At 31.6% G+C, this 16,322-nt stretch overlaps 1 protein-coding gene and 1 long non-coding RNA gene across 9 annotated transcripts; one reads left to right on the top strand and one right to left on the bottom strand.

The window, feature by feature from the left end:
• The first annotated feature begins 5,864 nt into the window (after positions 1–5,864).
• On the top strand, positions 5,865–6,470 carry LOC107058727 (14.7 kDa ribonuclease H-like protein). Its single transcript, XM_015304771.1, has one exon. The coding sequence runs from the start codon at positions 5,865–5,867 to the stop codon at positions 6,468–6,470; it is 606 nt and encodes a 201-aa protein (XP_015160257.1).
• Positions 6,471–8,844: 2,374 nt separating this feature from the next.
• LOC102585587 (uncharacterized) lies at positions 8,845–15,205 on the bottom strand. Of its 8 annotated transcripts, XR_001472286.1 has the most exons (9): positions 15,069–15,205; positions 14,362–14,402; positions 14,206–14,270; positions 13,970–14,064; positions 13,799–13,888; positions 12,832–13,077; positions 11,875–11,966; positions 10,132–10,233; positions 8,845–9,041 (listed from the first exon to the last, which is right to left on the bottom strand). It is a non-coding gene; the product is annotated as an uncharacterized lncRNA (long non-coding RNA). The 8 variants fall into 8 exon arrangements; XR_001472284.1 differs by having other exon boundaries at positions 14,206–14,402; XR_001472287.1 differs by lacking the exon at positions 14,362–14,402.
• Between the last annotated feature and the right edge of the window lie 1,117 nt (positions 15,206–16,322).

Genomic DNA, 16,322 nt, shown 5'->3' with positions numbered 1-16,322 from the left:
TTAAAAGAATATATTCTAATAATAATGTAGTAATTTGATAAATAATTTCAATTACCTGATCCAAATAATAATTCCTTTAGCAGTGTAGGAGGATCCTTTGGATTTGGAAGCTTTATCTTTCCCTTACCGCAACACAAAGTGAAAACAAGTTTAAATTTTTTGTATCTCTTCTCAATTCTTTCTTCATACCAGAAGTACGCACCGCAATGTTCACACTCATAAGTAGGATCTCCCATATCCCAATAATCTAATAGTATTTCATTTAAAATTTAAAAGATAGAGTTTAATTATTTATTGTAGAAAAAACATAAATTGATTTGTTGATGAAATGTAATATTGAAACAAATACCTTGATTGTAAATTCTACCACCTTCAATTTCATCCCCTATAAATATAAAAAAATTATTACTATACAAAATTTCGAACATTAATAAATTATAAGAACATAAAATGTGTTTAAGTATAGATTCATACCTTCCAACATATCTTCATATTCATTTTCATAAATATTTTGCTCATTTGATTGAACATTAGAATGTTCCACCGAAAATGAAATCTCATCCACCATTATATGTTTACCTTTAGATTGCCTTGAATTTGAAGAAGAACTACTTGGCAAATCTAGCATAAAGGAATATGCATTAACTAATGTACTTTCAATGGAGTAACAAATCAGTCTACTTATGCAAGCATTGATTCTCTAACAGAAAATAAGTATAACAATATTATAATAAGGTAGGAAAATAAAGAAATGCACAATAAATTACTTAATAAGCCTACAATCATTCATCATATTTTATTAGTTTATCATCACTAAGTTAATCACTTTGTACTAACTAATTTTACAAAGTTAAATGACAATTGTGAATGTATTGCCACTAAATTAACTATATTAGGCATAATGTATGTTTTTATAGATTGTAAAATCTGTTAAATCTGTGTCATATTTAAAAGAAATCAGTAATCATGTCTTTCCATCAAAATCTCTTCCCCCTTATAGTATTACAATTTTTAATGGATGTGTTTGTCCAATTTATAAACATTTTAACACTTAATTAAAGTGTTTCTGAAAGTGTAAGAAAGTTACTCAATTAATCAAACAAAAGAAAGATCTGAAAAATCTAACCATTGACATCTAATGAGTGTTTTCCACGTTCTTGATTCTGTTGTAAGCAGATTCTGTTTTTTCTTGCTTAATTTTTTATGATTCTTTCATGTCTTTGTTGTATGTTATTGAACTCTATATCTCTTTAAATGGATAAAACATCATAACTGAACATCAGTTAATATAGAGCAGTTTATTAATTTTTTAGATCTGTAACCTATTATTGAATAACTGTAAAATTAAAATTTACAGTCAGTTGGGCAAAACAGGGAGATTTTTACACAATATATTTGTTAGTTGAGTCTCAAGACTCTTGTTTTTGTACCGTCATTATTATTATTTTAAAATTTAAAAATATCAGTCAGTTAATATAAAAAACTATATAATAAAATCTGTCTAAATAATATGTCTAAATGACCATATATTATTTTCAATGTTTTTTTGTCAGAAGCATACATATAGATTTATCATAATGATAAGAGACTCAAATATATGAAACTGTGTGATAAATTTTCAAAATTTATTGGATATTACCTTTAGTATACTATCTTGTTGGAATATATGAAAGTTTATACGTCCATTAGATTAGTATTTGATTAGTTCAAGCCTTCTTGTTCTAATTATGAGAAAGCTATTCATAATTATATACTTTACTATATATGATTGTTGTAATACTTAATCTTGTTCTAATTATGTAAAATCTATTCATAACTATATATTTTTTTCTGGTTCAACATTGTGATTAAGGTGTAGAGAAATATGGGATGAACTGAGTTGTGCTTCTGTTCATTGAGTTTAATATGTTTTAGAACGTAGATATAACTGTCTCCTTGGCAATAAATTTTATATTTGTGTTATACTAAGATCTATTCTTTAAGTTAGTTTGTACTTGATTATTATATACACATGTACATATAATAGATTGAGGTAATCCTCTTATTTCTCCTCGTATTATCCAATCAAAGTTTAACTCTAATATTACTCCCTGCCGTGCTTGAACAATTCTAATACATAAAGTTAGTGAAAGCCTATTTATTGATTACCTATGGCAGTCATATTTTGGTTTTATGAGGGAAGCTATGACTATTCTGTTAGTTAACATGTTAAGGAGGTTCTATTTTGACTTATCAAAAATTTTCATATTTGAATTATGCTTTTTTATAGATTAGCTTAAAGATGGTTATTTTTCTGTGGATAGTATAGACTCAATGTATGATATTTATGGATACCTATTATACTATAGCTTGTGAGCGGTTCTATTGATGGATATATGAGACTGTTTTGTACATTTTTCATACTACACTTTCTGACTTAATTCATTCTAAGTGAGAACAATAATTTTGAACTTCAGGATTTAATCAATTGTCTCTTATGTTTTGTAGATTGCTTAGAGGTTGTTTAATGGAAGAAATATTTCTTGCAAGTAAATTTTTATTCAATTTAATTGATTTATATGGAATACTTAAGGTTAGTATGTAGTTATTATTGTTAGCATCATTCATATTATTATATGTATTCAACACATTGTTATTTGAAGTTATCTGACAGATTTTGCTATTTGAAACTTGAGAAGTTGACACTTAATTATATATCACACAAAGAATGACGCATGTTTAAAAGTAAAAAAACATCATATGCATATATAGAAAGTAAAATAACAACAATCAGTACTAACACAATGAAATACATTCTTAAAACAGAAATGGATAGTTTAATATTCTAAAATAAACTAAGTTAAATAATTAAAGTCTATCTCCCATTCTGACAAACTTATGCCTTCTTCTCCTTCTTTATAACTTTGCGTAACTTGTTAGATGGTAGTTTGATATTTAATCCCTCATCATTTGCATGTGTTGACCGAACTCCAACGTGTTTGCCATTATTGGGATATAACTTTTCAGTCAAATCAATCACATCTTCTGTTTGTGAAGAAACACAATCTGAAATGCTATTCTTGATAGGTGTCTGTAAATAATTTAAATACATATATAATCAAAAATTTATGTGTTTTGCCTAGTAAAACACATAATGTAAAATAACATACTATGTTTTAAAATCTGAAAAGTTAAAAATACGAAATAAATAGGTTGAATTAAATTATATACCTCAATTAGTTTATCTTCATCAATGCTCTGTTCACAATCAAGGGATGCCTCCTGTTTCAAAAATTATAGTTAATTAATTTATATGAAAATTATATTTAAATTTTAATGATTTTGACACTTACAATCAAACTGTGTATAAGAGAAGGATGACAATATTCCTTTAGTAATGCTTCATCATCAATGAACTTAACTACTTTGTAGACATTATCATTCTTGTTAATGTTTGAATCCTTAATCTGGACTTTAAACATGAGCTTTTTCTCAATCAAAGTATCAAGTTCTGTTGGATAACCATTGTCAGCATCTACTATTAATCCTTCCTTCAATTCCTTGGCACTCTTTCCAATTAGTTGTAGAACCTCTTTATTCCACAATAATAATGATATAAATCCAGTTTCATCAGTAACATGAATTTGAAGTCGATACCTAAAATGTATAAAATAAAGAGTTATATAATGTTAATTAAATTTTAAATATTTATATTGTTTGCTCCAACCTGTGAATAACTGATATAACTTCAACATTGCATTTTAAGCAATAATATTTGTCTCCCAATGGATCAACCTTTGTGATACACTTCTTGCATGCCAAGTATGACCATTTGTGACCAAGTTCCAAACAAACAATCTTTACAGCAATCCAATAGCTAGACTCCTGTGAGTTAATATAGATGGTTAGACAGTTATATGTACTATAAAAAAATAATATTATAAATAATAATATAGTATACAACTCACTTCAGTGCATTGAAGGAAATCTTTAATAAATTTAAAAGACACCATTCCTGTAGATAACTCCTCATAAATTGAAACATGTTGTTGTGAACTTGTTTGTGAAACCTTCTCATATTCGCCTGATGCAATTAACTTGATTTTACAGAAGATTGTGGTAGATCTGTATTAATCCATAGTTTGGTTTGGTACCAACAACTACGAATATAATAGGTATCTGTAAAATAATTTATAAGATTTATTAAGTTAGATAAATATATTTGGAATAATGATAAACAACTAATTAAAGTGCTAAGGAGATTTGGATTTTCTGAAATCATTATTGATATGGTGTGGAGATTAATTTCGAATAATTGGTATTCAATTTTAGTTAATGGAAAATCATATGGTTTTTTTAAGTCGTCAAGAGGGCTTAAACAAGGAGATCCTTTATCTCCAACTTTGTTCATAATAGCTGCGGAAGTTTTAGCTAGGGGTTTAAATAATCTGAATGACGATGTAGATTTCAAGGGTTATGGAATGCCAAAGTGGAGTCCTCCCATCAATCATTTGTCATATGCAGATGATACAATACTTTTTTGCTCAGGGGAGATAAAGTCGATTCGTAAGATGATGGGAGTGTTGAGGAGATATGAAAATATTTCAGGACAAATGGTCAATTTAAATAAAAGTTTTTTTTATCTGCATGATGATACCCCGCTAATTGTTGGGATGAGATTAAGGAGAATTGCAGGCATAAAGCAGGGCTCTTTCCCATTTATTTATCTAGGCTGTCCAGTTTTTTATGGAAGAAAAAGGGTCTCGTATTTTGAAGAATTGGTGAAGAAGGTACATAGTAGATTAATGATGTGGCAGAATAAGTGGCTGTCATATGGAGGGAAATACATCTTGATAGCAAATGTACTTCAGTCAATGCCAATTTATTTGCTATCAGCTATGAACCCCCCAAAGAAAGTCATTGAGAAGTTACATAAACTGTTTGCTGGTTATTTCTGGAGCAAAACAGGTGGGGAACAAGGAAAGTATTGGGTAGCATGGGAAGACATGTGTTTTCCAAGGTCTGAAGGAGGTGTGGGTTTTAGATCTATACATGATGTTGCTAAAGCATTATTCTGTAAATTATGGTGGAACTTTAGAACTTCCACTTCATTATGGAGTTCTTTCATGTGGAGTAAATACTGCAAAAAGTTTCATCCTCTTATGGTTAAAAGCGTAGGAGCTTCACATGCTTGGAAGAAGATGATTCAGGTAAGAGATGAGATAGAGCATGACATATGGTGGCAAATAAAGGCTGGAGAGGTGAGTTTTTGGTTTGATAATTGGACAAAATTGGGAGCACTTTATTATATAGAGGAGAAGGGGGAGATTGATGATGAAATAGAAGTTCGGGAGTTGATAGAGCAGGGGAGATGGAACATACAAAGATTGAGAGGTATGTTATCAGAGGAGATGGTCCAATTCATTGTGGAAAGTTTTGCCCCTAGGATTATAGAAGGAGAAAAGGATAAAACATGGTGGATGGGAAGTTCGAGTGATAATTTCACTGTAAAGTCAGCGTTTGAAGGGATTAGAAATAAGAAAGATGTTAATTGGTGGTGAAGTAAAATATGGTGTAATGGAATACCTTTCAAAATTAGCTTCTTTGTATGGAGATGCTGGAAAGGGAGAATAGCTACTGATGACAACCTGAAAAAAATGCGGATTAATGTGGCATCCAGATGCTATTGTTGTGAGGATTATAAGCAGGAGACTATGAACCATCTTTTTCTAACAGCTTCCATAGCCCAAAAGCTATGGAAGCAATTTGCTACTTGTGCAGGAATTAACACGGAGGGAACATTACAACATATAATCACTAATTGGTGGGGAGCATCGAATAAGCTAAAGATGAGGTCAATATTATAAGCAATTCCAGCCATTATAATGTGGGAGCTTTGGAAGAGTAGAAATGCTAGAAGACATGGGAAAGATGTGTCCTATTATATGCTGCAGCAAAAATGTCAAGATACTGTGTATAAGCTGATTAAACATCTTTACCCTTGGATTCAGATTCCAAGAAATTGGGAAGGAATGTTTGGGGCCATGAAGGAGTACAAACCTAAGTTACACTACCATTCTGTGTTTTGGGGACTTCCTCAAGAGGGGGGTGTTAAGTGCAACACAGATGGAGCAAGTAGAGGAAATCCGGGAGAAAGTGCATATAGCTTTTGTGTTAGAAATCATGAAGGGAATTTAATGTATGCAGAAGCATGTAAGATTGGCATAAGGAATAATATAGAAGCAGAAACAGTGGCTATCCTAAAAGCACTCAGATACTGTAAAATCAAGAAAATCAACAAAGTGTTGATTGAGACAGATTCACTGGTGGTCACAAAAATGATAAGGAATGAATGGAAAATTCCATGGAATCAGGTAGAGGAGATAGAAGAGATTCAAGAGATTATAGAGAACATACAGGCAGATATTACACATGTTTTTAGAGAAGCTAATCAGTTAGTAGACAAGTTGGTCAATGAAGCATATACGTAAAATGGCCTAAAGCAGTGGGAGAATGCTTAGCAGTTATCAGGTGAATGCAGGAGTATTTTAAATGCAGACAAATCAGGTATCCCTACTTTAAGAATAAAAACAAGGAGGATTCGAGTGCAGCAAAATAAGCATGAAAATGTACAAAGTTAAAGTAGGCAAAGAATTTCACAGACAAGAGATTTGCAGCAATAGGCGTTATCACATAAGGGCTTACAAAATATTGAGATTAAAGAGTACTAGGCTATCTGTGCTAGACTATTACAGTTAACATAAACTGATACAAGCAAAAGATGAGAGCATGAACATCAGATGGAGAGTTGAAGACCTAGAGCTGAGAAGACGGCCATGGATGAAGGTGCTAAAATTTCACCTAGAGAAAGAAGACAAAGTCAAAGAAATTGAAGAAAGAGCAGAAGAGGGAAGAAAGAAGAGAGGTTTACCTGCACATAACTAAGCACTTCTTTGAAATCGCATCTGAAAAATATGACAGGCACCAGAATAAGTAATCAGCAGACAACAAACATAATAGGAAGGGTCAAAGAGTAGAAAAAGATGCTTACCTTGGTAAGCTGGGTTGATACTGATGGAAGACTCGAAGGCATCGCTGGATCAAAGCAAATGGAATAAGGAGCTGATTGGAAGCTCAACAGAACGCATAGCAGAGACACGATGACAAAAATGAAGGGGAACTTTTTGGGAAATCATAGTGGATAGGAGCTTAAAGGGTATAATTAATTTGGGGGTAATTTGGATTGGGCTATCTGGGTCGGTTTCTGGTAGTTAGTTTGGGTCATTTGGCCAAGTTTGTTATTGTTTTGTTTTCATTCAATAAAAGAGCTCTGGGCTCATTATTTGTTTTTTTAAAAAAAAAAACTATGCAACAAATAATAATTTTAGAATTCAAACCTCTAAATTTGTGTGTCTTCATTAATTGGAGAACGACAATTAATGGTTCATCTGTTGATCCAGATAAATGTGATTGCATTTGAAAGGCGAGATCACTCCATAAAGTGGCAGGAAGATTATTTTTCCTGCGTGAACAATGTTATGAAAATATAAAATAATGATATATACCCTATTAAATGAAAATTGTTTAATAAAACTTACTTTTCATCTTCTACAACAATATTCATTAAAGAACTACTGTTGTCTCCTTGCTTTGACAATTGAATTGGTTCATATGAGACAACATGTCCAACAACATCTTGAAAAATAATTGAATTTTTAGATATAATATTTACAATAAAATGAAATGAATATATAATATAGATTATTGTTTACCAATTAGTTGATTTTCATCGGTGTTGTGCTGAATTGCCACTTCATTGAAAGTGCGTAGCTTAAAAACATCCACATGAAAAGAGGAATCTTCAAGTTTAGTCACAATAGTATTCTGAGTGAATATAAGCTTGTGTTTATGAGAATTAGATTTAAATTTAGAGTGATAAGAGGCTATGACAAAATATTTCATCCGATATAAACCATGATCATAAATCTTGTCTCTGAAATACTTTATTGTGTACTTGTCAATAGATGCGTGTATTCGATCACCCTATATGCAAACAAAATTTTGTTAAGCATTAATCATTATCATTAATGTATAATAATAATAAATTAGAGAATAAAATTAAATTCAGAAAGTTGATTTAAATCATACCTTTTCATCTTGCAAAATCAACTCCATAGTATACGAAATATCTGGCTTGTATTTATCGGGCGTTATCCAAAAACGAACAACGCGAACTTTTAAATTCCAGTTCATTGAGTTATTGGTAATTTTAGATATTGTGTTGTATTATAAAGTCATATTTTGTATTGTGAAATTCGACAGAAACATGTTTAGTTTGACACAAATGGTGTCTTTATATATGTACATTGTAAGTGAGTTGAGAAGCAGTTTATCCGGAAGTTTATGAATTGTGGATAAGATAGTAGGGAGTTATGGAACCTCTTTACTAAAAACTGCTCTTAATTAAAATTGTTTTTGATTTATTTTTATTACATAATTACAGGTTAATTCAGATGGTGACATATTGCTATTTGGTAATTGAGAAGCTGACACGTAATTCTATAGTGTGCAACTGAACGGTTAAATTTAAGTTGATTTTATTTTATTGATTGTTGTATATATGTAATTAAATTTGTAAAAGTGGCACGTGTATAATTATTTTTTAAAATTGACACGTGTATATGTAAAACTGGCTTGAATTTATTTTATTGACTGCTTTATATATGTAAGACTAGATGGGCATGGCCCATGCCAGCACGGCCCAACACGTATATTTGTGTATTTTTTAACTTTTTTTAATTTTCAATGCAGAAAAAATGACTTGAATTTTGATTTGTCTACCGTGTCATTATTCATCTACACTTGTATCAAAAACATTTTAATTGTCATTACATAATACATAACAACATATAAAAAAGGAATTTTGTAATCACTGTAGTTCCAGTTAAATAAAGAGGAACGTGAAAACTAAATAAATCTTCAATAGTTGATGCAAAGAAAAATCCATCCATTCAAAAGTCCTCCCTGCATTGCTGTCACAGGCTAAGATTTTGACAAAGAATCTGACGCAAAATTAAGCAAACCTTAATTGGTAACAGTATAAACTTATCATATTCCTTAATATTGTGTTCACATTACTGAAATCAAATACTACTATGAAGAAGACTCGGTAAATGTCTCATTAAATAAATAGTGCAAATGCATTTCACAGAAATCACAATCACAGATCCATTTGTGTAAATATCTTTGGCAACTTACTTGTGAAATTATTCAAATTGAAAATGTCATAACAATCAAAAAGCAGAGAACACAATTTATACTTGATTCTCTTCTGTAGAAACTTTATAATAAAAGGAACTTTAATTTCTTAAAAAATAGAAAATATGAAGTATACTGAAAAGTAACTTTGAGTTGTAGGAGGTAAGGAGAAAGTACTTCTTCCCCTAATATATTATAACTTGGGTATTTTAAGCAGTCGCCAAACCCTTGAAATATCTTTCAAGGAATCTTCCTACTAATTGGAAATTAGGAGTTGATTTTGCTCATTTATAGTGTCTTACATTTTGATCATGTTAAAATTAATATCCTCATTTTGTCATACTTAATTAGTAAATGTTTTCATATCATCAGTATGTCACTTTACCTACATTCTTTGTTTAAAAAATACACCATCTACAATGAATTTCATTGTTAGTTCTTCTCATTTATCATGAGATCAAATATAGTCACTTGTCTCACCTTGTCCTTTCTGTCAATAGTACTTGAAGAGACGGTCACAGTTGAAAGAAGGAACTTCTTTTAGGAATAAAATGCATTAAAATCTCTATTTTCCTTTTCTTATTCATCAGATCGAATATCTTACAACTGTTGGAACTTAGGGAACATTTTAAAGACATATGAAATAGCCTAGAAGACTCGAAAAATAACACTACTGTAGGAGTTAATGTTCACTTGTTTTATGTTCTAACAAATACTTTAACATCTAATGAGTTTTCATTAAATATAGAGGCAACTAATATATTATAAAGAGATGCGGCAATAAATCATCAAAAGTAAATCATTCTTTAGCCACTACATAACACCTTCATATTTATAGAGAGTAAAAAATAAAACCATATAGACGATTCCTTGTGCATGCTAGAAACAACTTACCATTAAACTCTTTGTAAAGCTTGTCCTGTTAGTAACCTTTAGCCAAGATCAGTTTTCCATATTCTTCTTCATTTCTTCTTTTTTGTTTGTCGGACGCTCAATCTATTTAGTGATAGCAAGCACAATATGAATTTTTTAATTGTAAAAATAACTAAATTTAACTTAAGGGAACCAATGTGGAAGAACTTAAAAGTAATATAAAATTAAAAAAATTCTGCTAAAGTTTCAACAATGCAAAAGAAATTTTAACCTTTTAACAGATGGACTTATTCAAACACCTGATGGGGTTAGATATGTAAAACATAAGATAAATGTAAATAATCATAACCATAATACAAAATCTAAAAAGTATATAGTTGCATGATGCTATTATAGTGAGACTCTTATTATGTGTAATCATGTTATGGCAGTATTATCTTACAAGGAAATATTTGCTATATTTTCCTTGGTCACATGATAAGGCAAATGTATTGGTGAGATGATTAAAGAAACTAAGACTTGTCGAATATATTGTTTTCTACCTATAGGTCTCTTCCGTATATAATGTTGTTACATCTTTCCCGGCCTACTCCACATCCTCCAAAGGGACCCGAATTTAGAGAATAGACTCAATTACTTAAGAACTTGCCTAGCCTATAGACTATCCAGCTTTGATAATGATTTCGTTTGCTGCACTCCCATCACATTGTCGAAGTGGTGCATCAACAATGGTTTTTTTTTGGGGGAATCAAGTGGCAAGAGCTACTAATTTGAGAGATATTTAAGCGATTAGAAGATAGCATCTTAAGTTAATGTGCAGGTTTGTTGAAACTAATTGCAGAGCCAAACAACTGTAGTTGTAACAGAGAAGTGTGTCTTGTTGTCTAGATATAGCGATTTCTATTACTGAAAGCATGAATATTGATATTTGGCTAGTGTTCTTGCGTAGAGTTTTAGGTATTTGTAATAAATTTGTATCTCATATATCTTAGTATATTCCTAAAATATATATTGAAGAGCAAGCATATTTCCGCAGGAATATATTCAGTAGTTCCATAACGCCAATTTACAACTCAACTTAGTAATATATTTGAATTCTACTAACAGAAAATATTGATCAACTACAGTCAAAATAATGAACCTCATCCCAAGAAAGCTAGAATATCATCAGTAAAAATCACCAGATCCTAACTAATGCATATGAAAAACATGAGACCAAAATAAAAGTAGCAACAAAAATATGGTGAAAAAGTAAACAAATGTGAGAAATTAGGATAATCACATAAGCAAAACGAAGAATGGTCCCACTAAATCAATAAGACGGTGGCAGTAATTAACACATAATATTTGGTTAGCTTAGAGTGCATAAAAGCGAAGCTCTAAAAATGTTAAACTACTGGACATGGCGAACACAATCAATAGATATTTTTCTGTTTTTTTTTATTCAACAATCAGTAGATATAAAGGTCAGATTGAAAAAAAGAGACTGCCTCAAAAAAAGAAATGTGTCACGGGAAAAGAGAGGATCCCTATTGAGGTTCACCTGATCTACAGATTTCCAGAACATGAAGGCTTAAAGGCAATAAATTCAGAATAGAACTGCTACTCCACCACTAAAGCTCAACATAAAACATCTGATGCAAATAATACATGCTAGACATCTATGACCCTCGTCAATTTTCATGTGATACATTATATTATCTCATAATGCAGAGACACCAAAATCGAGAAATATGAGAGACATATTAAATGTAAGTTTCATACCTTAGAACATGGAGACCGTCTTCTATGTCCGATTGAGCCTTGTTATTCATATGTAACAGAAAGCTAGTCTGTAAACTTTAAAGTAGAATTTCCTATTACAACAGAACACCAACAATTCATTCATATGATCTCACGCGACTTTGTTTATGATAACATCAATGCTAAAAACTAATTTAGCAACTTGCCTACTGATTCGTGTTTGTCCATGCCAATTTTCAGAAAAGGAGACATGTGCATTTTAAGGTTAACCATCATGTCATCAACTTAAGGTAGTTTGTTGTTTGTTTTTATCTCCATTAAGCTTCAACAGAGTTAGATAAAAGGATGGGTGTTGAAGAGAAAAACAGAAGAATAGTTGTTGTGGTAGCAGAATGTAACTCATGTAGATCGAAAAATTGTGAACTCACCCTATAAGGAATTTAGTGTTACAGTCTCTACACAAATAAGAAATTCATAGTCAGTAAATCGAAAATCGAATCAAAATGGGGAAAACCTATAATTTCTTGATTTGATTTTGTAGAATTAAGGTTAGTCAGAAGAATAGTTGTTGTGATAAAAAAATAATCATATTTTCACCGAAATGATAGAAAATGAAAATCGTAAGAGTGATTTTTCCATTGAATTTACTGGAGAAACATATAGGAAACTAATATGACATAGAATGGGATGTTGCTTACCAATGTACCAACAAACAAAAGGGAATGAGGGAGTTATTAATTAATCTACATTCTCGACTAATTAGCGTGTGAAATAAGAGGACATCATTTGAGATAGATTGGAAAAATCAATAACATATAAAATTTGAAAAAATGAGGAAACAAACTTATTCCGACCAAACGTAACTAAATTGTAGTGCTTGTCTTTCAAGTGTAGATGCATGTTTGCATGTACGATACATAAATCTGATGGACTACCCTTTGCATTGGAACAAATTAAAGGATGATTAATTGACTTAACCTTTTATAAACTTTTTTGTTGGTGTGAAGATTCAGATTCAATAACTGATGGCACTATCTCCACCTTGCTTGTGATGAGCGGCTTCACCTTTTTAGCGTTTCTCTAGTTAATGCTTGACGGGAAAACATGTTCCTTTTCTATGTAGGATAGAACTGTTAGAGTTTATCTGGATGACTTCCTCAGCAAAATGCAGAATAGTCTATTCGACTATATCTGTTGTACATGATTAACGCATAGTAGCTGGTGCTGAAAACAAAAAGAAAAAATTTGATGATTTAAATATCATTAACGCATAGTAGCTGGTGCTGAAAACAAAAAGAAAAAATTGTATGATTTAAATATCTTATGAGAAAAAGTTAGTATAAATATTTATAGGCGTTTACATGGTAGGAATGATTCAACTGGCTGCACAACTGTGGCAGAAATAGCGAAACAAACATGTATAAAGTATGTTGATACGTATAAATAAAGGAAACCTTGACATAGGTTGTGCCAAATATGTCTTCTACTGTCAAGGAGAGAAATTTTTCAGCTAGATCACCAGAAATACATGTTTTTTTCGAGCTACTGGCAACAATAAGATCAACTCGGAAGGTACAACTGGAACCATAGTGAGTTAATACTTAAAAATATTGCACGTATATGCTTGATTTTGTCGAAATAGAATTCATGTGTATGGCATATCACAATGCTAAGGCACTAAAGCTGTCTATCATTTGCACTTTGTGCATTCAAACTGCCTTCTATCTTTCGTACGCTTTTTCTTTTTGCAACCCAAATATTTCAGTACACAAAACTTTTCTATATAATTTGATATTAGCATTTTTACCACAATGTAGGGAACTCCAATTGCAGAGGAAAATGAAAATTACGTCTATATTACTCTATTCCATGAATAAGTTGAGCAAGTGTATATATCTGTGAAACTCATAGAAGTTTGTGATGTAATTTCTGCAATGGGGATAACCTTTTGGTGAACAGAAATCACGATGAGAGGGGTGGATGACCTGGAGAAGCTGCCCAATGTATGGCTTGAAAGTATATCTTTTTTTTTTCCCTATCATCACACGAAATAAATTATTCAATGTGCTATTCAAATCATATTAAATCTAGAGAGTTAAGAGTAAAAAGTCGGTACCAGTTGATGACTTCATTGCTTGTGAATAAGTAGGATCTATGTGTGTTGTCTAGTTGAATCTGGTCTGCACCGATAAATTTGTATGTGAAGCTTATCTGCATAATGTCCAATATCATCACCATACACAACTATCCTAATTTGTTTCTCATGTAAAGTTTAATAGCTTTTTGAGAGATGTGAGGAAGTAATATAATTATGCAAAGAAAATTAGATGTCATTACTATACGTGAAAATACCTCATCGTCTTCCAAAATCTGATTTTGGAATCTGATTCTCCGGACTTTCTCGCCATTTGGCTTCACTGATTACAACACAAATCCAAAGAAAAACATTCTTTTCTATATCATAAAAGTGAACAGATGGAGTACGAAGTCAACTACAAAAAGTTGTACCTCTGCAACATTGCAAGTATCTTAGGCTTAAGTAGAGTGAGCTGCAAACTCAAAGAGCAAATTATAAGAAAAAATGGGGAAAAGGCACTAAATGGGATGATGTGCAGCTCAAGCATAATGACATGCATGTATATATCTAGCAAGAGATTATCTGAAAGAGTAAAAAACTAAAATTAAAGCAAAAAGGCACAAGCATTCAAAGAAATTTAGAAGTAATAGGTATAAAACCAGTGAAGAAAGGCAAAAAAATTCTGGGCACCACCATACATGAGAGCATACGCGGTATAACAAATCCACAATTTCTTCAATTCAAACTTTTAGCATCTAAAATAATGAGTAAAGCTTAATATTCTCGGATAACAAATGGAAACAAACTCTCAGCATCTCAATATAACAAGCTCCATCTTGAAATTTAGAATCACGATCAAACTAAACTAATGGAGTTCCGTATTAAATTTTAACCAGTCCTCTCAATTTGAGGCATCTTAAAGTAGAACATGCAGGTAAAAAAAATTGACAATAAACTAATCCAAAATCAATTAGAAAATCGCCAAAGATTTGGATTCAAAATTTCCAACAGAAACTACATCCGTAGAAACAAAAATTAGGAAAAACAGAGGTGAGAAAGAAAAAGACAACCAAAATCTTTGAAAGAAAAAATCACAAATTTTACCATTACCACGAACATTAATCATAAACAATCTTACCTTTAGATGTAGAGTGAATTGGAAGAGACAAACATAGATTTGAGAGTTGTAATTGTAAAACAATTGATGTAAGTGAAAAGGCAAAGAGGGAAAAGACAGAAAGTTGGAGAGAGAAAAAGTGGCCATCTGGGTATTAGGAAAAGCGGCAAGTGCTTTGGTATACGCATAGTTTGCAGGAAAAAAAGACACGTGTTAAGCAAAAAAGGCCTCTGAAAAGTAAAAGTTGATTCATAACCAATAATTATGTACACGCTTATAGTACCACTAAGAAAACCTTGGGTACAATATGTAATTGCAGTGTTCGTCCTATCCCAACTCCCACTTCTAAATAAGAGTAATTTAATAAGGTTAAATGTTTGAACAAGACTAGTATTTTCTTTATTATCGAAGACGATAAAATACGAATAAATTTTTTGAAGTGACTAATAAAACTATTTTTTTTAAAAGGGAAAATACATAAAAAACCCCCTGAACTTGGCACGAAAACTTACTTTAGTACTTAAACTTTACGGGTAATTATTTACCCCCTTAACATATTTGAAGTGAATTAATACCACCCTAACGGATGACGTGGCAAAAAAAGAAAAGATTTTTTTTTAAAAGCGCGTTAAGTTATTTTTTTAAAAGTAATGATCCCACTTTATATATATAATGGAAAAAAAAAGGAAACCCACCCACCCCATTCTTCTTCTTCTTCAAACCCCCCACCCTGCTTTTCTCAAACCCCACCTACCCCTCTTCCTGCTTGTCTTTTCTTCCTCAAACTCCCCACCACCCCATCCTCTTTCTCCTTCTTCATCATTTATCCTATTTATTTATTTTAACCCTAAAATAATTTTTTTAATCCCAATTATCCATCCCTTCAAAATTAAGCTTTCCAGCATTTATGCCATGAAGAAGATGAACAACCCGACAATATGCCATAAAGAAGATGAAATCTGCCTTTACGTGAGCAAATTCACAATCAATTACATCTTTTGGTAGATTTGTTTTGTGTTAATCCCAAGCTCCTCCAGCAATGATAGCTCGCCTTCAAAATCCGGTGAGCCACCGCCGCCGATGGTGGTGGACCTGAATTGCAGAGTGAAAGCAACAACAAATCCTACATCGAAGGACATGAAAGGTATCTTAGGATTCTACGACTTCAGTGGTTGAAACGACGCCGTTGGAAGCAATGTTGCCGTGGATCTGGAGTTTCGCCGGATAGAAAAATTCATTGATGGGACGTTAAATTCCTTCGCCATTGATCGGAGA

The sequence above is a fragment of the Solanum tuberosum genome, unplaced genomic scaffold (genome assembly GCF_000226075.1).
Source record: "Solanum tuberosum cultivar DM 1-3 516 R44 unplaced genomic scaffold, SolTub_3.0 scf00613, whole genome shotgun sequence".
Lineage (NCBI taxonomy): Eukaryota > Viridiplantae > Streptophyta > Magnoliopsida > Solanales > Solanaceae > Solanum > Solanum tuberosum.
This window is presented reverse-complemented; position numbering and strand designations above follow the sequence as displayed.

Coding starts and splice junctions, on each gene's coding strand:
- LOC107058727 (XM_015304771.1), top strand. CDS start 5,865: ATGTGGGAGCTTTGGAAGAGTAGAAATGCTAGAAGACATGGGAAAGAT.